The sequence below is a fragment of the Schistocerca nitens genome, chromosome 11 (genome assembly GCF_023898315.1).
Source record: "Schistocerca nitens isolate TAMUIC-IGC-003100 chromosome 11, iqSchNite1.1, whole genome shotgun sequence".
Classification (NCBI taxonomy): Eukaryota; Metazoa; Arthropoda; class Insecta; order Orthoptera; family Acrididae; genus Schistocerca; species Schistocerca nitens.
In genome coordinates this window covers 210,020,308-210,044,788 of record NC_064624.1, presented here as the reverse complement: position 1 = coordinate 210,044,788, position 24,481 = coordinate 210,020,308, and the positions used below count along the sequence as shown (strand labels likewise).

At 42.3% G+C, this 24,481-nt stretch overlaps 1 protein-coding gene across 1 annotated transcript in view; it reads right to left on the bottom strand.

Moving 5' to 3' along the window:
- Positions 1 to 24,481, bottom strand: part of LOC126212792 (neuralized-like protein 4) — a 303,166-nt gene that overhangs the window by 47,707 nt on the left and 230,978 nt on the right. Inside the window, exons 25-28 of the mRNA XM_049940194.1 lie at positions 21,855 to 21,914; positions 21,636 to 21,725; positions 19,012 to 19,200; positions 8,708 to 9,010 (exon numbers count right to left, since the gene is read on the bottom strand). Of these exons, the coding sequence (XP_049796151.1) occupies positions 8,708 to 9,010; positions 19,012 to 19,200; positions 21,636 to 21,725; positions 21,855 to 21,914 (642 nt within the window). The remainder of the gene's footprint in view (positions 1 to 8,707; positions 9,011 to 19,011; positions 19,201 to 21,635; positions 21,726 to 21,854; positions 21,915 to 24,481) is intronic.

Below are 24,481 nucleotides of genomic sequence, written 5' to 3'. Positions count from 1 at the left end.
ATGTGTGTTACCTTCTTCATTTTGGTAGTGTATTGATGCTGACAAAATAATTTTTTAAGCATGATGCCTTTGGTGTGCCATCTTGATATTTACCATACACTGGGGCAATTAAATTATTTATTTTTTTTCAAAAAAACTGAAGATAGGGTGGTTTGAGATATTCAAAGTCAAAGATCAAGGTCAATGACCTTTAGTATGAAAATTCTCAGAAACTTGCTTGAAGCATATCAATGTAAAGGTCTATTAGTTAGCTTTCCAATGGTACCATTTTCATTGCTGTAACTGAATTAGAACCAGAATTACAGTCATTTATGTTGTGACAGACACATATAAATTTCACACTAATTTCAAACTTTACATACCTATAACTTTCTTCACACTTCTAACACACACCTGCAAATTGGTATTTTTCCATCTCTTTTTTGGGTCATTGAATGCACCAAATTTGGAAGAAATCTGAGATGATCAGGTTGAAAATGTTACTTTACTGTGTTGAACTGACATGGAATATCCCTAACACCCTCTACCCATCTAATCTTCAGCATTCTTCTGTAGCACCACATTTCGAAAGCTTCTATTCTCTCCTAATGTAAACTATTTATCCTCCATGTTTCACATCTGTACATGGCTACACTACATACAAATACTTTCAGAAAATACTTCCTGACACTCAAATCCATACTCTAAGTTAATAAATTTCTGTTCTTCAGAAACACTTTTCTTGTCATTTCCAGTCTGCATTTTATATCATCTCTACTTCAACCAACATCAGTTATTTTGCTATTCACTATTTTAAGTGTCTAATTTCTTAATCTAATTCCCTCAGCAACACCCGATTTAATTCAATTACATTCCACTATCCTTGTTTTGCTTTTGTTGATGTTCATCTTATAGCCTCCTTTCAAGACACTGTCCATTCCGTTCAACCGCTCTTCCAGGTCCTTTGTAGCCTCTAACACAATTACAATGTTGTCTGCAAACCTCAAGGTTTTTATTTCTTCTCCATGGATTTTAATACCTACTCCGAAGTTTTATTTTGTTTCCTTTGTTGCTTGCTGAATATACAGATTGAATAACATTGGAGAGAGACTACAACCCTGTCTCACTCCCTTCCCAACCACTGCTTCCCTTTCATGTCCCTCAACTCTTTTAACTGCCATCTGATTCTGTACAAATTGTAAATAGCCTTTCGCTCCCTGTATTTGACCCCTGCCACCTTCAGAATTTGAAAGAGAGTATTCCAGTTAACATTGTCAAAAGCTTTCTCTAAGTCTACAAATGCTAGAAATGTAGGTTTGCCTTTCCTTAATCTTTCTTCTAAGGTAAGTCGTAGGGTCAGTATTGCCTCACGTGTTCCAACATTTCTACAGAGTCCAAACTGATCTTCCCTGAGGTTGGCTTCTACTAGTTTTTCCATTTTTCTGTAAAGAATTCGTTTTAGTATTCTGCAGCCGTCACTTATTAAACTGATAGTTTTGTAATTTTCACATCTGTCAACACCTGCTTTCTTTGGTATTGGAATTATTATTGGTAACAACACTAAATGACGACTTCTTTTTATACAGTAGTATAGATATAAATTAATAACATAAATATGGCATGAAAAGTTGTGGTAGAAAGTAAATAACTTACGAATAACAGTGAGAATTCACTAAATAGAACATACCATGCCAGACTCCTAGCATTGTGTCCAGCTGACACAATGCCACTGTGCTGGTGTGTGTGTGTGTGTGTGTGTGTGTGTGTGTGAGAGAGAGAGAGAGAGAGAGAGAGAGAGAGAGAGAGAGAGAGAATTTTAGCTTTGACTTGCTTACAGACACTAAAGAGTTATATAGAATATGCCAACTACAAAATTTTGATATGATATTTGTAGAATACGAGTTGAATGAAAAATAAATAAATAAAAATAAGAAAAGCCCCCCCCCCCCCCCCCCGCCTCCCCCCATATTCTCAACCTCATACACGGTAAATGTGTTGCGAAATAATGGAAATATTCACTGTCAAGAAGGTATTTCAGTAATTAACACAGAAAAAGAAAATACATTGAAAGCATTTCAATAAGTTCAATTGTTTGAGATATGATATGTAAAGCATAACACTGCTCTAAAAGCAATCAAGTTTGACTATTCCAAAGAGGTTACCATAACTCCGATCCCAACTACTTTGTGAGCAGGTTTCTGATATGCTAAGAGACACTAAAGATATGTATGAATTTTGGAGATAAGAGATTTCCCAGAACAAATATGGACTCTGACCACAATTTGTTGTACAAAGAGACAGGCTTGGTTGCAAAGTTATTTTTATTACCAATAATGTGTTTTGCCTGATTAAGACTTCAACAGATATTGAAAAGGCTATGAAACTACTACATGTCATCCTTTTAAAATCTGAAGAAGCCTTAACCAGAAAATGTGTTATCTATAATAAAAATAAAATTGCCACCGAGACTGTCTTTTCACATAATTATGGAAACTGGTTTCTGTACCCATCAGCCCATCTCGGATGAAATGAACTTCACAATTTAATGGTTTTGTGCTGCACACAAAGCTGAAGAAACTGCAGAACAGTAGGAAATTAAGGAGCTGGGACCTCGATATTTTGAAAGAAATGAGACATTGTCGAGAGTTTCAGTAGGAGTGCTAGGTGACTGACTGAAGCACAGTGCAGAGATAAAACACAGACGAATGAAGAGCTTTGAGGCACAAAATAGTAAAGGCAGCAGAGGATCAAATAGATAAAAAGAGAAGGCCTAGTAGACATCCTCGGATATCGAGGTAGACATTGAATTTAATTGACAAATCGGGAAAATATAAAAATAGAGAAAATGAAGTAGGCGAATTCAGACATCTAAAAAATGAGACTGACTGAAAGTGCAAAGTGCCTAAGCAGGAATGGTTTCAGGGCAAACTTAAGTCTATAGAATCATTTACAGCCAGGAGAAAAGTACATACTGCTTCAGGAAAATTAAAGATGCCTTTGGACAGCATTGAGACATCCAATGGAAAACCTGTACTAAGCAAAGAAGGGCAAGCTGACACGACAATACAGAGGCGCTATACACAAGTATAATGAATTTGAAGGCTTTGTGGCACAACTTGACTAGAAGAAGGGATCGGTTGCTAGGACATGTTTTGAGGCATCAAGGGATCACAAATTTAGCATTGGAGGGCAGCGTGGAGGGTAAAAATCGTAGAGGGAGACCAAGAGATCAATACACTAAGCAGATTCAGAAGGATGTAGGTTGCAGTAGGTACTGGGAGATGAAGAAGCTTGCACAGGATAGAGTAGCATGGAGAGCTGCATCAAACCAGTCTCAGGACTGAAGACCACAACAACAACAATTATAGAAAAGGAAGAGGAACTGATGGAGATGATATGGGAACTAATATACTGCGAGAAGAAATTGACAGAGCATAGTAACAGGTAAGTCAGTACTACTCGTATCCACGGGAGAGCCAGCCGTGACAAAACTATTCCTCCCAGTGTGCACGATGGACAAGATAGGTGAAATACCCCCGGACTTTATGAGAATCTAATAATTCCAATGCCAAAAAAAGGCAAGTGTTGACAGATGTGAATATTACCTAACCACGGTTTAATAAGTCACAGGTGCAAAACAATAACACAAATTGTTTACTGAGGAACGGAGAAACTGACAAAGCCAACCTCGGGTAAGACAAGTCTGGATTCCAGAGGAATATAGAACGTGTGAGGCAATACTGACCCTATGGCTTATCTTAGAAGATAATTTAAAGAAACGGAAACCAACATTTATAGCATTTGTAGATTTAGAAAAAGCTTCTGACAATGTTGAAAGTGAAACTTCCTGGCAGATTAAAACTGTGTGCCCGACCGAGACTTGAACTCGGGACCTTTGCCTTTCGCGGGCAAGTGCTCTACCAACTGCTCAGTTGGTAGAGGCTGTGGCTAAGCCGTGTCTCCGCAATATCCTTTCTTTCAGGAGTGCTAGTTCTGCAAGGTTCGCAGGAGAGCTTCTGTAAAGTTTGGAAGGTAGGAGACGAGATACTGGCAGAAGTAAAGCTGTGAGGGCCGGGCGTGAGTCGTGCTTCGGTAGCTCAGTTGGTAGAGCACTTGCCCGCGAATGGCAAAGGTCCCGAGTTCGAGTCTCGGTCGGGCACACAGTTTTAATCTGCCAGGAAGTTTCATATCAGCGCACACTCCGCTGCAGAGTGAAAATCTCATTCTGGAAATGTTGAAAGTGTTATACTCTATGAAACTCTGATGGCAGCAAGGGTAAAATACAGGGAGCGAAAGGTTATTTACAACGTACATAGGAAGCAGATGGCAGGTATGAGGGTTGAGGGCAGGAAAGGATAGCACTGGCTGAGAAGGGAGTGAGACGGGGTTGTAGCCTATCCCCTAGGTTATTCGATCCATACATTATGCAAACAGTATAGGAAACCAAAGGAAAATTTGGAGTGGGAATTGAAGTTAAAGGAGAAGAAATGAAAACTGTGGGGTTTGCTGATGACATAGTAATTAAGTCACAGACTTCGAAGAATTGTTTAGTGAATGCCTAAAACAAGATGAACATCCACAAAAAAAGAACTGTGTAATGTAGTCAAATTATATTACATAATGAAGCTCTAAAAGTAGTAATCAGTTCAGCTATATGAGCAAGAAAAATGTTATCGCAGAAGTAGAGAGGATATAAAATGCAGACTGGCAGCTGCAAGGAGAGCATTTCTGAAAAAGAGGATTTTTTAATACGTAATACAGATTTAAGAGTTAGGAAATCTTTTCTAAAGGTATTTGTCTGGTGCGTAGCCTTGTCTGGAAGCGAAACATGGACAATAGGCAATTCAGACAAGAAGAGAATGGGAGATTTGAAATGCAGTGCTAAAAGAAAATGTTGAATATTATGTGGGTGTATTGAACAACAAATGAGAAAGTACTAACAAAGGAACGCCACAATGTTCGGACCACAGATCTATTTGAAACTTCGTACACTTTTAATAATCCATTACGACAACATTATATGCAAGTATAAAGAAGCACTTGTAGGGCAACTTTGGAAAAATCACAAGAGTAGTTTTACGTGTCAATGATGTAGCAGTGTGCAGAGATTCTGACCACAGGATTTTTTAATTTATACTTTTCAACATTAGTCATATTATTATGTACATATTACATTTGAAAGGTTGGCTCTGAGCACTATGGCACTTAACTTCTGTGGTCATCAGTCCATTTGAAAGGTAATATGATGAAAAGATGCGTATTTACACAAAATTTTGTCGAATTTCCAAATTTATATTGCTATTTACTAATTTTTATTATTATAACAGACATTATGCGGCTTATTGTTATTGGCATGTTAAAAACTTTATAAAGCATCTTCAGACTTTTTCATATTTGACTGACAGAAAATGAGGAATTACTTCATGTAAAGATTTCATTACAATAACTTCGATTCTACATCGTCAATTTTTGGCACTTATATTTACGAAAAGGTAGTGTTTGCAGTCACATTGTTGGAAGAAAGAGAAACTTTTGAATATGAGGACAAGCTTTGCTTTTCCTTACAGTCTCTAAAGACTCCTTGCGCATACAGGAAAATTGCATTCCTTAACGTAGTAGATGACATTTTAATTTATGTTTTCTGTGTCTGTACAAAAAATATTTCCCGCAACTTACAATGTCAAAAGCACACCCAGCAATTAATCGTTTATCACCCTCATACTGCAGCATATTCAACTCACTGTATTACCGGATAAGTTTATTAACACCTTTATTTATTGATTTTTGACTTGTGCTTTCCAAGTCTGTCCCTCGTTCTTGAAACCTGTGTCTGCAGATTGAAGCATCCAGGTACAAAGGAGTTCTCAGTATCTTACACAATTGCAGGTATAAGGGATTTTGGAAATCGTGACAAGCACAAATTACAAGGATACTTTTTGTGTTTGGTCGTTTACTTGTCATTAATTATAAATGTAATATACACTGGAAATTCGAAAAAAATCATACAAATACATTTACCTTTTTATCACATTTCCTTTGAAATGTAGTACGTATGAAATAATAATACTACTGTGGTAAAAAAAAAATCTCGAGCGGGATTCGATCCCGCGATCCACCGATTGTGGAGGTTCGACACTAACCACATACCTAACGATACTGCGGTACCTCGTGCTCAACGTCGCGATGCACTGTTATATCACCGACACGTAAAACTACTGCTCTTTTGTTTTTTCTCAAAATTCTAGATAAACCTTATGCTGTTGTAATGGACTATTAAAAGTGAACAAAGTGCGAAGCAAATCTGTAATCCAAACGTTGTGACCTCCCCTCATACGTGGAACTGGAGGAAATAGAAATATGTGATAGAATTAGAATAAAGGAGGGAATCAGTTTAGACGAGAAGAGAATAGGAGCTTTCATATGCAGGGCTACAGAAAAATGATGAAAATTAGAAGGGTAGATCAGGTAACTAATGAGGACGTACTGAACGGAACTGGGGAGAAAAGAAATTTGTGGCACAACCTGACCGGGAGAAGGGATAGGTCGACAGAACACATTCTGACACATTAACGGATCACCAGTTTAGTACCGGGCGAAGTGCGATGGGTAAAAATTGTAAACGGAGACAGAGACGAATACATTAAGCAGATTCCGGAAGACGTAAGTTACAGTCATTACTCGGAGATGACGACGTTTGTACAGGATAGTGTGGCACAGAGAGCTGCACCAAAGCAGTGTTTGGACTGAAGACCACAATGACAACATCGGACAACAATATCTGCCTATATTCTCGTACGCCGTTTGAACATTTTATACTCCGGGAGCAATCTCGAGTCGTGTGATAAATTTATGGGGTCTGTGGACACCGGCACAACAGAGACTGGTAAACAGTTCAGTATAAGAGGTGGACTTGTACAGAAGTAAAGTTGGGCCTGTATGTTGTTGTTGTTGTTGTTGTTGTGGTCTTCAGTCCAGAGACTGGTCTGATGCAGCTCTCCATGCTACTCTATCCTGTGCAAGCTTCTTCATCTCCCAGTACCTACTGCAGCCTACATCCTTCTGAATCTCTTGGTCTCCCTCTACGATTTTTACCCTCCACACTGCCCTCCAATGCTAAACTGGTGATCCCTTGATGCCTCAGAACGTGTCCTACCAACCGGTCCCTTCCTCTAGTCAAGTTGTGCCACAAACTCCTCTTCTCCCCAATTCTATTCAATGCGCCCTCATTAGTTATGTGAGCTACCCATCTAATCTTCAGCATTCTTCTGTAGCACCACATTTCGAAAGCTTCTATTCTCTTCTTGTCTAAACTATTTATCGTCCATGTTTCACTTCCATACTGTAGCGGGACTTTGAATTTCGCCGCGCTACACTCGTTCCCTCAGACAAAAATTATACCATCGCAGCGGTATGAGCGCTCGACGGCTGAGAGAAAATACTAAAATCGTAAGTCTTTTTTGTTTTTCTATCCGTTTCAATTGTCTCTAGAGAGCGGAAGCTTTATGCAGACGTGATCTGATTAAGACGAAAAAACTTATTAATGTGTAGACATTGTGGAAGTTATGAAATTCGGAGGATGGAGAGCAGCAACTAAAATAAACTGCATTTAATATCAAGACGGTTTTGTGTACATCAGAAATTCCTGGACAATCAAACTTATTACAAGATTTCGGAGCAGACTTTTCACGCAGCAATGAAGTAGGAGATTTTTGAAGACCTGGGCGCTGCACAAAACAAGAAGACATGTCAACGTGGTAAAGAATTAACTCTAAGCTACGCCATTCCACCCTGTCAGTTACATTTTGTTATTCTCTGTTCTTTTTCAATAATTTTTGTAGTGGAAATTGGTTTAACTTTTGCTCAAAAACGCCACAACGGCCATCCCAACATTAGCTTTTCCGAATCACGAAGTCCGATAGCTCTTCTGTAACACGAAGTCCAATTTGCTTTTCATTTTTTCCCTTTTTCACGGTCATTTACGATTTTAGAACCCCCTTTTTACTCACCAAATCTTCCCACCATTTTCAACCTTCTCTTTTCTTTTCTTTTCTTCTCTTCTCTTTTTTCTTTTTTATTAACCACTACAATACAAATACTTTCAGAAACGACTTCCTGACACTTAAATCTATACTCCATGTTAACAAATTTCTCTTCTTCGGAAACGCTTTCCTTGCCATTGCCAGTCTACATTTTATATCCTCTCTACTTCGACCATCATCAGTTATTTTGCTCCCCAAATAGCAAAACTCCTTTAAGTATCTTATTTCCTAATCTCATTCCCTCAGCATCACCTGACTTAATTCGACTACATTCCATTACCCTCGTTTTGCTTTTGTTGATGTTCATCTTATATCTTCCTTTCAAGACACGATCCATTCCGTTCAACTTCTCTTCCAAGTCCTTTGCTGCCTCTAACAGAATTACAACGTCATTGGCGAACCTCAAAGTTTTTATTTCTTCTCCTTGGATTTTAATACCTACTCCGAATTTATCTTCTGTTTCCTTTACTGCTTGCTCAATATACAGATTGAATAGCATCGGGGAGAGGCTACAACCCTGTCTCACTCCCTTCCCAACCACTGCTTCCCTTTCGTGTCCCATAGGCCCGTATACCTAGACATAAACTGGGGCCCGTATACCCAGACCCGCTCGCGGGGAGCAGTGGGAAGCCGACGAGCCCCCATCTCCGACCGCGCGGGGACACGTACCCCCGGCGGCAGCCACTCACCTCGTCCCGCTGAGTGCCGGCCCCGCGCTTCGCCTCTGCCTGCGCCTCCACCTTCTCCTTCTCGTCGCACTCCAGGTCCGCCTTCTCGCTGAGGCCGTCCCGGTCTTCCGCGTCGTCCACCTCCGCGATGTAGGCCGCGGCCGCCGCCTGGGCCGCGTGGCACGACGAGGGCGGGCCCACCCCCGCCGCCGCCTGCTCGACCGCGGCCGCAGCCTCCGCGCCGTCGTCCTCCTCCGTGCCGAGCGGCAAGGCGGGAGCCTCGTCGGGCGTGGCGCTCTCGCCCGGACCGCCGACGACGCGGACCTGGACGGGAGGAGCACGCCGTATACCGATTTCTCACACTTCACTTTGTAACGCCAGAAATGCGTATCCCTCTATTTCCGTCCATTGTACTATAAATTTTTCCCTTGTTTTGTTACCTGAAGATATTACATTTCTTTATCTTTATATGTAGTAATTGTTTTATTGTTTGTATATATATTTATGCATTTATGTCCATGTATAATTGGTTTGTTTTGTAAATACTATTTGTATTTTTACGCTGAGTCTGGCCTAGGGAAAACTATGCTATCGAACGTTTACATCGATAGGTCGTGTGGATAACCAGTGTTTAGGATCTTGGGCAGTGTTAACTCTGCCGCATGGAGCGCGGGCAGAGCAGAGAGAGAGTCTGGCTGGAGTAGGGCGGTGGAGCAGGTGTGTTGTGTGACGCTCCCGCGAGTTGCCGCACTTTCGGGTTTGGCAGCATGTAATTGCGCTCGAATTGCGATGATAGTTTCTGACACGGTGTCGCGGACGGGAAGCATTAGCTGGCGCACATCAAGAGCCCGTTACGCCTGGTGATCGTGTCGAGAAGAAGGCGCGCCAACATCCAGCTTCTGCAACAGCGACGGCCGACAGTAAGTGACTGTCGCCGCCACCTCCTCAAACGACGGCTTCAAACCTTCAATCGAGCGACAAGGAAGACTGGATGCACATAAAGTTTTAGAACTGTATGGCAGACCTCAGCTTTTCAAACTGTTAAATTTTTCTCACTAATATACAGCAACGTAGCATGAACCTTTGTTGCTCATTGTCCCAATTGCATTACCAAGCAGGGTCCCTTCCTTTACCGAAATGAACCCGAGTGTCGTCGAAATTCAAACGCCAGCATTAAAGTAATATCATTCGATTTCACTGCTTTAATCTCAAAGTTCAGTTAAGGTATTCATAGCTGGCTACAATATTTAGATTACACAAGCACAAATTAAGAGTGCCAGTTTTGTTACTGTTTTTTAGCTTACCTGTGACTGTCGCTCAGCTTGGTACGTACTAAATTTTACTATTGTTAATTGTCCAGAATCATTTAATTCAAGTTCACAGTTAAATCTCTTATTTCTATTATTGTGTAAATTCAAGTAGCTTTTGAAATGATTGTTGAGGTAGCCCAAGACTAACCTTATTTTATTGAATTTTGCAGTGCTTCAGAAAGAAAGCTCACTATTAATTTCAGTCACTAAATTAACTTTCAATTTTACCGTTCTATTAATTCTTTTGCTAAATTAAGTCAGAGTGTAGCGAAATTTATTACTTCTGACAAACTTTCAGTTTTCACACAGCACGTGTCAACCTTCAGTTGCCACGCTTCTAGTGTTAATTATATGTGTAATAACCTTTCTTTTTCAGTTATTATAGTAGTTGTTCGTAGGACTGGCAACCGTAATTTTCCCCAAATCTCAACTATCTAATTAATGCCAGTTAATTGTTAACGTAACGGCCGCACATTTACTTTCTTTATTAACTTTACCCCTTTTCAAAATTAATTTCCACCAGTTTCATTTGCATTTTTCCTTTCATTTAGATGTAACCCTTTCCTCCCTCTTTACCGACAGATTAACTTCGGTAACGATTGCTTTTCCCAAATTTCCATTAGGTACACGTGGTTTAATTTTTCACTGCCATTAAGGTCAATAAGTGAGGGGGAGGTTACAACTTTCGTGAACAAAGTGCGTCCGAGTTCTTTCCGTACGGTACGGCAGACATTTGTGACACCTGTCTGACGGCAGGACACTGGCTCACAGAACGGTTACTTCGTCACCGTTTACTGACACGACACACGTTACATCGTCGAACTCCTTTTTCCGTGGTAGAAAATAGTATACAATTTCAATTACGACGGGGGAGGTAGGCAGCTGTAAATGTTAAAGGATGTCAAATGACACACCTTTCAGCTGTCTAGTTTCGAAACTTATTTTATTTGGCTCCCACTTTCGGTGATTTCCTATGCCACCTTCAGGCCCCTGACCTACATGTACGGGATTCCACCTCTGTTTCCGTTCGAAACGGGGGCCGGCAAAACCGGTATTAGTAGATTTGTGCTCGCTATAGTGCACCTTTCTACACATCGGTCGAGGGCCTGAAGGTGGCACAGTAAATCACCACAACTGCTATCCAAATAATATAATTTTGGAAACTAGAAAACTGAAAGGTGTTTCATCTGACATTCTGTATCGAACAGCCGAGTTCCGCAACCGTCTCCGAACGGATGGACGTACAGAGATAAATATTAAAAGCTACTCGCAGACGTACCGGTGTTCGGACTTTGTCAAACTGGCGTCAACACTCTACCTTTCTAACATTCGCACCACCGTCTTTCTAGGGAGGTGGCTGTGAGCCGGGTGCGATATCTCGTCGCTTTACAGTGGCGCTCCACTTTGACTTTGAGAGCTGACGTCACTGGGATACAGTGTCGTGTGGAGAGAGGGATTCACGTGTCGAAATGCGGGAAATCGGTAATGTGAAGGTATGACCCCACAAAAAAATCACCCAGTAGAAATCTGCAGGTGCAGTAACATTTTTAACAGAGAAGGAGCTTATTATCTGAGTTGTGCCTCCAGATGAGCGGTCGAGACGGTGTTTTCATGGAAATTTAAATCTTAGGGAGAGACTGGAAGCTGGGCTAGTCTCTGTTGCCCTTTCGGCCGCCAATCACAGTGCATTGCGGTAGGGTGGGGGCGTACTGCCACATTACCAATTTTCCGGATTTGCGTGTCCGAATTCCAGATGACATCACACTAGCAATGTAAGTCAGACACTACACATTTAATGGTCCGTATCGCCTAATTTTCCTGTTTGTTGACTACCGGTTTCAGCTGACCGATAGACTGTATACAGGTCTGAAATCGTGCAGAAAATTGCACATAAAGAGTAAAAAAATGGCTCAAATGGCTCTGAGCACTATGGGACTTAACTTCTGAGGTCATCAGTCCCCTAGAATTTAGAACTACTTAAACCTAACTAACCTAAGGACATCACACACATCCGTGCCCTAGGCAGGATTCGAACCTGCGACCTTAACGGTCGCGCGGTTCCAGACTGAAGCACCTAGAACCGCTCGGCCACTCTGGCTGGCCCATAAAGGGCAAAATAGTGTAGAACACACTGACGAGTTTAAGAGGAGGTAACTGAAGGAAAATATATACCAGAATGAGATTTTCACTCTGCAGCGGAGTGTGCGCTGATACGAAACTTCCTGGCAGATCAAAACTGTGTGCCCGACCGAGACTCGAACTCGGGACCTTTGCCTTTCGCGGGCAAGTGCTCTACCAACTGAGCTACCGAAGCACGACTCACGCCCAGTCTCACAGATTTACTTCTGCCAGTATCTCGTCTCCTACCTTCCAAACTTTACAGAAGCTCTCCTGTGAACCTTGCAGAACTAGCACTCCTGAAAGAAAGGATATTGCAGAGACATGGCTTAGCCACAGCCTGGGGGATGTGGGCGGGGCGTAAGTCGTGCTTGGGTAGCTCAGACGGTAGAGCACTTGCCCGCGAAAGGCAAAGGTCCCGAGTTCGAGTCTCGGTCGGGCACACAGTTTTAATCTGCCAGGAAGTTTCAAATATATACCAATTAATAAAATGAATGCAGAGTGTAATCACACAACTGGAACACGACACACTGTGACCGCCCCTTTTCTCTTTGCTCCGATTCTTTCGCCGATCTTTCCTCTCCTTTCTTCCTTCTTCGTACCGTGGCTGTGTCTCAGGGTTTCCAATGCAGAAATGCAGTGAGAAGGGGCACACGTGTGTGGTGGTTCACGATATCGTATGGCTGTGAGGGAGCGTCCCTCGTTCCTCCGGTTTGAGAAGACTGACGACTGAAGTACGAACATTTCTCAAAATAAAAAAGGTACGTACTCTCTTTTCTTTTAAAACTGTAAATAGTAGTGTAGTTAGTACTATCCATCGTTCTACTAAACTGAGTGAGTGTGACAGCATTAATGAAGTTTCAACCTCAAAAGAAGTTTATTATCAATTAGATGAAATATATATATAAAAACTCCGCACCTTCTGTCCTGCCCTCTGTCTAAACTTCAACACTTGACTTTCCGCCACTCCCACCATGCTATCCCTCCCCCTCCCTTCCCCAGCCTCCTCCTTACCCCCACCCAGTCGCCACTCCCATCATGCACTGGTGCTGCTGTTCACAGTCTGGTCTCAGCTCTCCGATACTGCAGATGTGTGTGTGTGTGTGTGTGTGTGTGTGTGTGTGTGTGTGTGTGTCTAATGCTGACAAAGGCCTTAATCACCAAAAGCTTTAATTGTGTGAAACCTTTTATTGTGCCTATCACGACTCAGCATCTCCGCTATAGGGTGAGTACGACTTTCCTTCTCTGGTATTGTTACATTCCATCCTGGATTTTCCATTGTTTAATTCATATAAGTCTCTGATAGTTATTATCAAGATAATGTCTGTAAATTGCGGTTATGTTACCGAATCACACACGCGACGATAACGCCCGATATCCAGCCGCGTATCTTGAACTCTGCACCGATATTTGAGAATTCGTGTACGATTTGTTTGCACCAAAGTCTGGCCGTGGTTCCCTAGAATAATTTTTAAATCAACTGTGGGTTGTAAATTAACAATTCTCTGCCCATTCGTGAATGTTACAGTAGATCCGTACTCGACAACTACTCGATCGTGCACTCGAGCAACACGTAAGTTTTTGTTCGTACAACAAGAAAACGTATTATGCATAATGCAACAAGGTTATTTGCTATGTCAAAACATATTTATATCTATCTCATTAAAACTCATTACCTATTAAATGTTGTACATAATTAAATTCTTTACTCTGTAAATAATCAATACAATTTAGAAATGAATTACATGTATTAAAAAAAATCTCAAGTTGATATGACGTGATGGGTCACTACTGGTTTCGACTCCCCTACAGTCACGTGAAGCAAAGTAGATCAGACTATATAGGACATACTCGTGTAATGTTATAACCCGCATCTCGGACCTCGTACAAAATGAGTGCTCAACACCCTTAAATTTAATCACTGTTTTATTTAAGAAGTCATCTGCGTCTTAGTTTTCTCTGTTACTATCTAATCTGGCAGTGCTTCGCAATTGCTAAGTACGTGTGGGAGTTGGACATACATCCTAATGTCCTCCTCCCCCTCTTGCTTTCCATCTCCTCCCTCCTCCCCCTCTGTCCATTTTCTTTTTTCCTTCTCTATGACCATTTCCCCCCCCCCCCCCCCCCCTCCATCTCCTCACCCTCCTCCGCCCAATTTTGGCCTTCTTTACTGTTGTTACCAACGAAAACCTCGATTAGAAATTGAAGTTGCTTCACACGAATGAGTAAACTGGTTGGAATCATTGGTACACAGGACAATCTGTCTAAAGTTTAAATGCAATGATCGTAGTTAAAACTGACTCTGAGAAAGGAAACACAACCACACTTTTTTTTCCCAGCACAGCAGTTTCTGCTGAAACAGAAAACCTGTACAGCGTTGTTTAAAAAATATATGGCTGTCTATGTTGTGAAAGTTTATTACATTATTATGTAAAAATCTGAAGTAAATGAGCCAAGAAACATTCAAGATTTATGCTAATAGTGTCTTTCCTTTACATTTATACATATATTTGCGTACTGTATATACTGAAAAAATATTTTGCCTACGTGCATTACAACATTTACTAGAGTTCGAAGTAAATCTGTCACGACATTTTCGAGATTTTTTCTAAAACATTTCCCACTTATACGGTAGATGTATATCTTGTGTATTTACAAAACCTCAACCCGAATGTTTAATACCGTGTAAAAATTTAAAGTGATCAGTGAAGAAATATGATATTTTCGGTAGCACCTTTACTCTTTATGAAGTATATATAAATTTATATAAAGAAATTTATATTCCTGTACCACATATATTAAAGAAATGTGTAGCTTATGTCGGTCCAAACATATATTAGAGTATCGCGTAAAAATTTCGAAGTAAAGTGAGCAAGAACTATGGGATTTTTGATAAAGATGTTGAATGAGAACTTGTCTTTATATAGTAGTATGTATACAGAAAACTGTATTCCGCTTAATCTCTTTTGTTGTTGTTGTTGTTGTGGTCTTCAGTCCTGAGACTGGTTTGATGCAGCTCTCCATGCTACTCTATCCTGTGCAAGCTTCTTCCTCTCCCAGTACCTACTGCAACCTACATCCTTCTGAATCTGCTTAGTGTTTTCATCTCTTGGTCTCCCTCTACGATTTTTACCCTCCACGCTGCCCTCCAATACTAAACTGGTGATCCCTTGATGCCTCAGAACATGTCCCACCAACCGATCCCTTCTTCTAGTCAAGTTGTGCCACAAACTCCTCTTCTACCCAATCCTATTCAACACCCCCTCATTAGTTATGTGATCTACCCATCTGATCTTCAGCATTCTTCTGTAGCACCACATTTCGAAAGCTTCTATTCTCTTCTTGTCTAAGCTATTTATCGTCCACGTTTCACTTCCATACACAGCTACACTTCATACAAATACTTTCAGAAACGACTTTCTGACACTTAAATCTATACTCGATGTTAACAAATTTCTCTTCTTCAGAAACGCTTTCCTTGCCATTGCCAGTCTACATTTTATATCCTCCCTACTTCGACCATCGTCAGTTATTTTTCGACCCCAAATAGCCAAACTCCTTTACTACTTAACTCTTAATATTTGTGTTACAAACGTATCGGCTTCACGGAAGTATCCTCACCACACTAGAGTGCCACCTATTGGCAGGCAGCCAGAGTGCACACCACCAGCTCGTCGCTCGCTGCTCCGAGCTGGACCGTCACCGCCGTCACCGACTGACGCCACATTACAGCTCCGAGGCTGCCCGCTGCCCTCTGCTACGTACGTAGCACACGTCAGTGTTACGTGGTACGATGGTACTGTACACTGTGTACAGTGCTCTCAAATTTTTGTGTACAAAAGGTTTGTTTTCGTATACTTTCACTGGTGTGATGAAGCATTATGGCACTTTTGCTATTACTCAGTTTATTTAGATTTTGCAGTTGCTGCCCAAGTAAAGTTTCATCTACTTGTGACACGTAAAACTTTTCCAGTGCTCACTTTTGTGCACGAACTGTTTTACACTGATGACAATGTGTCTTATTCCACTCTTGTTATTGGACGCTGGACTCATTTTATTAACTGGCATATATTTTCCTTCACTTACCTGTTGTTATACTTGCCAGCACATTTTACCCCGTTTTCTTTTTTACGTACAATTTCCTGTGCCATTTCAGATCTGTAGATGGCCGATTGCTCAGCAAAAAAACTACCGTATTTACTCGAATCTAAGCCGCACCTGAAAAATGAGACTCGAAACTGAGGAATAAAAATTTTATCGAATCTAAGCCACACCTGAAATTTGAGACTTGAAATTCAGAGGAAGAGAAAAGTTTTAGGCCGCCCCTCCAAATCGAAACAAAGTTGGTCCATTGTAATATGAGACACAATTTAGGTCGAATGAACGACGATACAGCAGCTACAGTAGTTTGGTTCGAGTCGTAAGCTTAGCAGTTAAGCTTTACCAGGCAGCCATTGCTATGCGTCAGGTGCTCCGTCCGAATTTATACGGGTACCCTTCCTTTTTCATGTGCTTCGTCTGGTTTGAATTGATAGCGAAACAATGGCAAGAGACTGCTATTTGTTGTTACTTACACTGTTGCTTTCTTTGATAACGACCAACAGGAACCAAATAATAGACTGCGTATGATAGAAGATGTTCTGAACGACAGTGTAGCGAAAAATTTCCTCCATTTGAAAATCTTTCCGTACGCCCCTTTACTACATTACATTCTGCACAGAAATTAGAGTAATCTTAGATTTAAAAATCTAGTCAATGGCCGTGCTTCACTTCTGACTGTATCACTATTAGGCATAAGAACAATACGAATATAAACATGACACAATATGTATATTCTTCCGAGTTTGCTGTTGTCTACTCTAGTTTCGTAGTTTATTAGGCAGACAGGATTTACATGAGATAGCAGCAAACACGAAAGAATGCATGGCAAAATGTTTATATTCATATTATTCTTATGGTTTAGAGAATACTGCATATAATTCACAATTCATAAAAGTTCCTGTTGGCAACCATCTCTTCTCACAGGTAGGAAAAAATTCAGAACGTAGAGTTGGCCATATTGACAAACATCCCAAACAGTCTTGCCAGTCGGATTTTCGTAGTACATTGAAATTCTGCTACATTGGAAGATGAACAATACGGAATTTGTATTTACTTCGTTGGATAATGTATGAAAATGCAGTGGTCGAAACTCGGGGCGGAGAAAAAAGCTAGTCTTCCACCTATTTTTTAAAATTTATTTACTGACGCAGAGGTTTTGGCGCCAGGATTTATCTTTGTGCCCACAAAGCATGCCTGTGTAGCGATACATATATTCGACGGCAGAAGTTAGTTGTGGAGGCACCTACCAACACTTTTCAGAACTTCCGCTTACTTTGCACTCGATTCTAAGCCGCAGGCGGTTTTTTGGTTTACAAAAACTGGAAAAAAAGTGCGGCTTAGATTCGAGTAAATACGGTAGTAATCGATGACCGTTAAAATATTGCGATCTGGACTATCGAACATTAAAAATTCTTTATACGAAATCCTGCAATAATTTCACAGATCGCTCAACTCCGGAAATGGCGGAAGCTAGAATTCCGAGTAACGTTACCCGACCGACGACCAGGTTAAACGTCAGTATCGAGGAAGCGTATTTCACTCCAGTCAGTCATCTCTGACAAACAATCTCTGAAAGCTCGAGTTTTAATTTGTCGTCTGAGCACCGAGAAGATTTTACACGAGGGTACCTTCACAAAAAACTTCTGTGTCACTACCTGTACATGTCAGAAAATTCACCATATTGTCTGATGTAACTTAGCAGAAAACCCACACCTATATATATTTACATGTTTCGGATACGTTTGGTGTGTGCATCTTACATGAAATAATTGATGTACTGCAGTATAGGGTTCCCACTCACATTTTTCGGGAACAGTTTGTACTGGTGACAGTGAAATGTTCTGAATTTTCATTGTAGGCAGTGTGCCTCTTTTCTTCCATACCAACAACTGACCTGATAGGATGCTTTCTTTTAGAACAATGAACAAATTTCTCCTGTTATTTCAGTAATAGCTCAAACTTCAGGACACTATTGTCACACATTGTTCTCTACAAACTGTAGTCGTTGCAATAAAGTCACGTCAACGGTGAGTCCAGACCACAGTATTGTCTTGCTGCAGCAGTGTGTGTGTGTGTGTGTGTGTGTGTGTGTGTGTGTGCGCGCGTTGCCAGAAGAGAGTAGTGTGGTGTCACAAGGCTTAGGCCTGTCCTACCGGCCATTAAATCAACCAAGACTTAAACAAATAATTGTAAGAACAGTTGTTATTATTATTACGTTCTTTAAGTTTGTTTTTAGGTTTTCAGAAATACTGTGGGAAGAAAGTTTATTTATGTTCCAGATAACGTGGAAGACCTTGCCCGACGATCGCCACAAAAGTTCGACATAGCGCCAAGTGGGCGAGGAATAAAACGAATGCCGCCAACTACCGCGAGCCGCGGAAGAACCCGGGCAGTGATGGCGTCGAGGTTCCTAGGTCATCGTCGTCGGACGACGTCAGAGGAAGAGATATTCAGCTTTCTCTTTGTAAACAGATCGATCGGGTGTTGGAAAGGTTCGTTTAAAACGTATAGGCAGGTGCCACATTAGGTGGGATCCGATGCCTGTAATACTTCGACAGTTATTAAAAAGTTGTTAAACGGCAAAACCAATAGTTCATCATTTATATAGATAAAAAGTAGTAAAGATGTAGGAAAGGAAGAGTTGCGGCGTCAGAACGAAAAGTGATACGTCGCTCGGCAATGAAGGAGGACGTAAACAGTGGGCGTTACGTGGTGAAAACAATTCGACTGATAAAATAATACGTCTGTAATTAAGCATAAAGCCACGTAACACTGCAGTAGTCGTCCCTAAAAAACCAAACTCACCTGCTGGCACTGGCCGTACACGTCGACGAGGGCGTGCAGGTGCACGGGCAGGTCCTGAGCGGCGACCCCCTGGTCCGCTCCGTTCACCCACAAGTGCAGCCGGCCGGCCGCGTCCACCGACACGCCCACCACGTCCCCCACTCCCAGCGAGTCCAAGTTGGGGCCGTACTGCCCTCGGATCTGCCGGCAGCCGGTGAGCAACTCGTGAACAGACATCGGGGGTGAGAGAACGGAGGAGGGGGATCTTGCAGAGTCACCCTCTGACGCTACCAAATTACTACAAGAATACAGGCACTGTTATAAACAACAACAACAACAACAACAACAACAACAAATTATTATGTATTATTTACACTGTGGAAACAAAAGCAACATTAGTTATTTTACAAATATTGTGCTGTACGTCACTCCAGTAGAGTGATGTGTTACCCAACATCTACGACACACAAAGATAACGATTGCAGTAATAGGAACGGTTCACGAATTAAATAGTTTGGAATCGGATACTGTTCGTAGGTTTTTCTCATCGTCTTTGCACGTGAACAGATACGGCCGGATGCCGTGCATCGTCGAGGTGGGATAAAATTGCAGCATTACGACAAGTTGTTGTACCTAGTGGGCATCGCATTTCTTCCGCGCTGCAATGTCCTGGCTGGGAGATGTGGGGTGTGTCACTCAGGTAACAGTGTGCAGTGTCAACACCCACCAAGTCACAGCGAACAAAAGATGTATGCAGAAATATGTCAAGAACATATTAATCTGTCACATTTCTACCAGTCGACTTGACGTTTACATTCAGCTCGAGAGGTAAGCAGTTAATGAAATGTTCCGTCAAAAGGAATATTAATTAAAACAGTTACTCTATTTGGGAGAAGGACATACGTCACATTAATTGTAGAAGTGTTGTATTTAGCTATAGAAATGCATAATATGCTAAGCTCTGTACTTCCTGCATTTACTGCAGGATTTTGAAAAGCGGTCTCAGCTTTCTAGTACCTATGGTCAATACGAATTAAAAAAGTGACCCATGTAATATCCAATAAATTAATCGTCAGCATTCGTGAATATTTTCAGCGTTAGCTAATGGGGATTACTAACGAAAAGGAGAAAAGGTGAAGAAGGAGAGAGTGGGAGACAGGGTAGGTGAAGACGTGTACGGAGAGGGGGAGCCGGTAGAATTTCGTGAATCATACTAAAATGCAAATTCGGCTTAATGTGCACATTCGTATGTCCAGATTCAGTTGTAAATTTTCTTGGAGTACGAGTACTGTATTATCTCATTTCTGGTTCTTTATTACGGCATAATGCGATACGTGCTAGAAGATGAAGGCACGACCATTTGAAATGCAACGAACAATACTTCGTTTCAAATAAATTGACTGCATCAGCGGAAAAGATTAAGAAAGCCATATTTCTGTAGCAAACCGAAAAAAATAACTTCGCTGTTCGACAAGGCGATTAATGCTCAACTGAAATTGCCGCCCGGGGCAGGTACCCTCGTTTGCTCCCAGTGAATACGGCAACTTGCACGCGCCAGAAAAATTTTCCAGGGTATCGTCTTGCTGCTCGCTTATACAGCTAACTGCCACACTTTCGTGGCCAGAAGTGGGAGTACGTACACGCGCGACTCAACTGCCCAACTGCTCACACGAATCTAATGTAAAAAGTTGTGACGTCACGTCCGTTGGAGGCAATTTGTTGTTATGAACCATTGCACAGTCTTCCTAAAGCCTTCGACACATTTTCCTACTGGCAGACGCTTGTACGAGCACTGTGTTTTGTCGTGCACACGGCGCATTTCCTTCGCAACTTTGGTTTTATTTTAGTTTTTTCTGTCGTTCATATTTTATTGCTGCAGTACTATTCTGCAGTAGCGGGATGCAGTAATATCCTTTGTTTGAATATTATTTCTTACCAGTCAAAATTACCAAAATTTAACTGAAAACCAAAACAAAAAAATATCCCAGAATTCTAAAATATTCCCGGGTTGAGAGAGAGCACGCTGGCAGAATGAAACCACGGTGATCAACTTATGCAACAGGTAACTTGTTGAAGTACTCTGAGGATCAATAACAATGAGGATCGGTAGAAACTCACCTTAAAGATGACTGCCAAGCCACAGAGAGGTACATAGAAAAAACAATCGTACTCGCAACTAAATTTTCAGCCATACCTTTTGCCAGTAAACGAGAGCACACACACACATTCAGACAATCACTCACAGACACAACTCGTGCACAGACGACCGCCGTCTCCACAATCGGATCCAAACAAACCGCTCCTCACGCCTCCCTGCCTCTCGTCGGCAGCTGCCGGCCTAGTGGCGAGAAGTGGTGGCAGCAGTGACCGCAAGCTTAGGGGAGTGGTAGGAAGGGGAGGAGCAGTGGGAATGTGGGAGCAGGGAAGTGCCGCACGTACTCGGCTGCATCCATCCGACATCCAACCAGTGATGCTGCACGACACCTCACTAAACAAACCGCGACTAGCTACGCAGGGGTGCCGAGGCTCACACAGGACAGACTAGTGGGGACAGCCGCTCACGACCGAGTGCAGAACTCGAGGCCGCGACGACAGTCCGCAACGTGGGGCTCGTCGGCTCGCAGCCGCTTACTTACCGGGATGCCGTTCCTGAGCACGAAGTCGCCGCAGATGACCCACGTGTCCTTCCCGAGGCCGAGGGCGGTGACGGGCAAGTGCGTCGAGCGCTGCGGTGCGGCGGGCCGAGGCGGCGGGGGCGGGGGCGTGGGGGCGGACGAAGGACCCGGCACGGGACCCGGAGGCGGCCCCGCGGCGGGAGTCGACGTGGGCGAAGGCGGAGGCGGAGGCTGCAGCGCCGACGTCACCCCGACCAGCAGCGACGACACCCAGCGCGGGTCCGTCGCCTCGATGCGGACCTGCGAGTGTCGCACGCCCTGTAATTCTGCTGCGAGGCGACACCCCACTTCGGAGCGTATGAGGGGAGGTCCCCGGGGTTGTGATAGACTTTTTTAAATCGTCTATACGGTGGTCTATACTGGAGCCCCGGGTATCACATTTTGCAGCCACTCGTCCCAGTCGGTTATCTTTTAAGATTAACTGATAGGAAAGTATTTCTTACGCTGTTCGAGAGCCTCAAAAATAGTAGTTTTATCCAGATTGGTGACAGTGCGTAGCACTTACGATACATTTTTGACGTGCCGAATGTCGGCAGATCGAATCCTGTCTCGAGCTTAGAAATTTTTATTTTTAGATCTTTACTATTATCACTTTGATCATTATTTTTATTCAATTATTTAGTTTAAACGTAATTTTTTAAATTTTTGATCCCACGCTGTGTGATATTAACCGTCAATTTGTAACTGTACTTTGACTACAGCGCCCCCGCCAGTACAAAGATATTATTTATGATCGCGCATGCAGATTTTTATAAATAATTTTGATCATTTTTTGTTACTTTTGCATACGAGCTTGTTTTTAACAACTAGTTTATTACTCTCTTGTCTTCATACGTTCGAGACGTGTATTTTTCGGCGCTGTGTTAAATATGCCTTTAAGTGGAAATTAAAACTATATGACAAAACAAAGTTATTTCAGTAGTGATTCGGAATGGTTATCGCCAAATTTATAAATTAATCCAGACAGAGACAACTTAAAGAAATTTTCATCTGACGGAGAACAAGAGGACCGGCAAACGCGGAGGAAAAGGACATCCTACAAGAAAATTAAGAAGTATTCCAGATGCAGCCACTAAGACTATATTATAATAAATACTACGTTTCTGACAGAATTATAAGGTAAATTTCAACTTATTTCTGACGATATTTCTTTACAGTTGCTTTTCTTAGTGTTGCCGAATCGGTCTGCCATTCACGGTCAAATTACAGCACTATATCAATCAGTAATACGAAGTCCGCCTTATCCGTAACTTATTCCATCAAAATTCAAAACGCAATCAGATTTTCTACTCTGTATTTTCACGGCGGAACCCCGAGGTAAGGAAAGACTACAAATTTTACTTTCGTATTTCCATTTATTTTATCTTCCAATCATTCATCTGTCTTTCGGTAAGTTTAGTGCGTGTCATTTTGTGGTGTTTACGCCACATCTCTGCCTACATTTTACTACATTTACTCACCGCATTTCAACATACGTCACTGCGAGGTAGCGAGAAGCGTACACGTCACGCCACACGACCGACGGTCTCCGAGCGTGGGAACAGTGGGTCGAGTAAGAGCCGTATTGTGCCGCAACCTTTACCTGTACAGGCAGGTGGGATTCACCTGCGAGGCCTGGCTCGAAGCGTAACTTTCATTATTTATACCGAGTTGTTACAATTAAAGCTCAGCTACTCACGGAGATGAAGTTTGCGGCTAGACGTGCTGATGTGTTAATGTCAGACCGATGTAGGACGGAAAGAATTGATTCCAATTCTGCCCACCAGGGCCAAATCTGGCGCTGTACACTGCTCGTGTTACAGTCTGACATCCAGACTATCATTTGATAAGCCACAGCGTAAGTGAACAGTACGGTTATCGTGTGAAAATACCGTGCACTTTTAGTGAAACTGTTTTATGTAAATGACAGCAATTTCGGACCTGCATCGACAGAGGAAAGCTGACCGAACGGTCTGGGGAGAGGCCCGATACCATTAAATGGCTCACAGGAGACTGTAATGAAATTCGAAAACACACACGAGCTCTGTGCGGCACCTGGAAGAGAAGGCGTCCCATTCCGGTCGAATGCACTGACGAGGTCGCCGTCTCCTCGACTGGCCGTGCAGCACGTGCACCGGGTATTGCCGGTGCTCGCGCAGTGCCGCAAGAGTTGTCCATTCTGTGGTCGACAGTAGGGAAAGTTTTCTGCTCTGTACCCCTGAAAGCGGTTTCAAAAAGTCCGTCCCACCCTCGGAGACCACCCCTCGACACTGCTCTTTCGGTGTCTGCCTGCTCTCGTGTACCTCGTTGCAGCTCGAAGCTGCTGTCTTACTTTCAATAAAGACCACAGACAGAGAAGTTGTACCCTTTTATTCTCCACTACAGTAAATTTTCCGCTGTGTAAAAATACTGAAGTATTTGCCGAAGAACAGTTTCTCACATCCTCCGCATTCGTTACAGAAACTGTCGTTCTTAGTCTGTATACAGTTCTCTGGTTCTCAATTCTGAAACTTCCTGTGTTCTGGAGGTATAATGCCTACATCGACATCCTTACTAGTATTTTTTATAACTCCAGACTGTAAGATTACATTCTGCTCGATCAGAAGCAATCGATGATAATGTAATGTAATTGGATGGTAAAAAATCTCACCAAGTGGTAGCAGAACACACACGTAAAAAATGGTTACTATTAGGCGAGCTCTCTGAGGCAGCGACTCCTCCTTCCGGCAGGAGGCTCGAAGGGGAAGGAAGGGGGTTGAAGGAAAAGGACTGGAGAGGTCTAGGAAAAGGGGTGGATTTCAGAGGAGTTACCCAGAACTGCGGTTCAG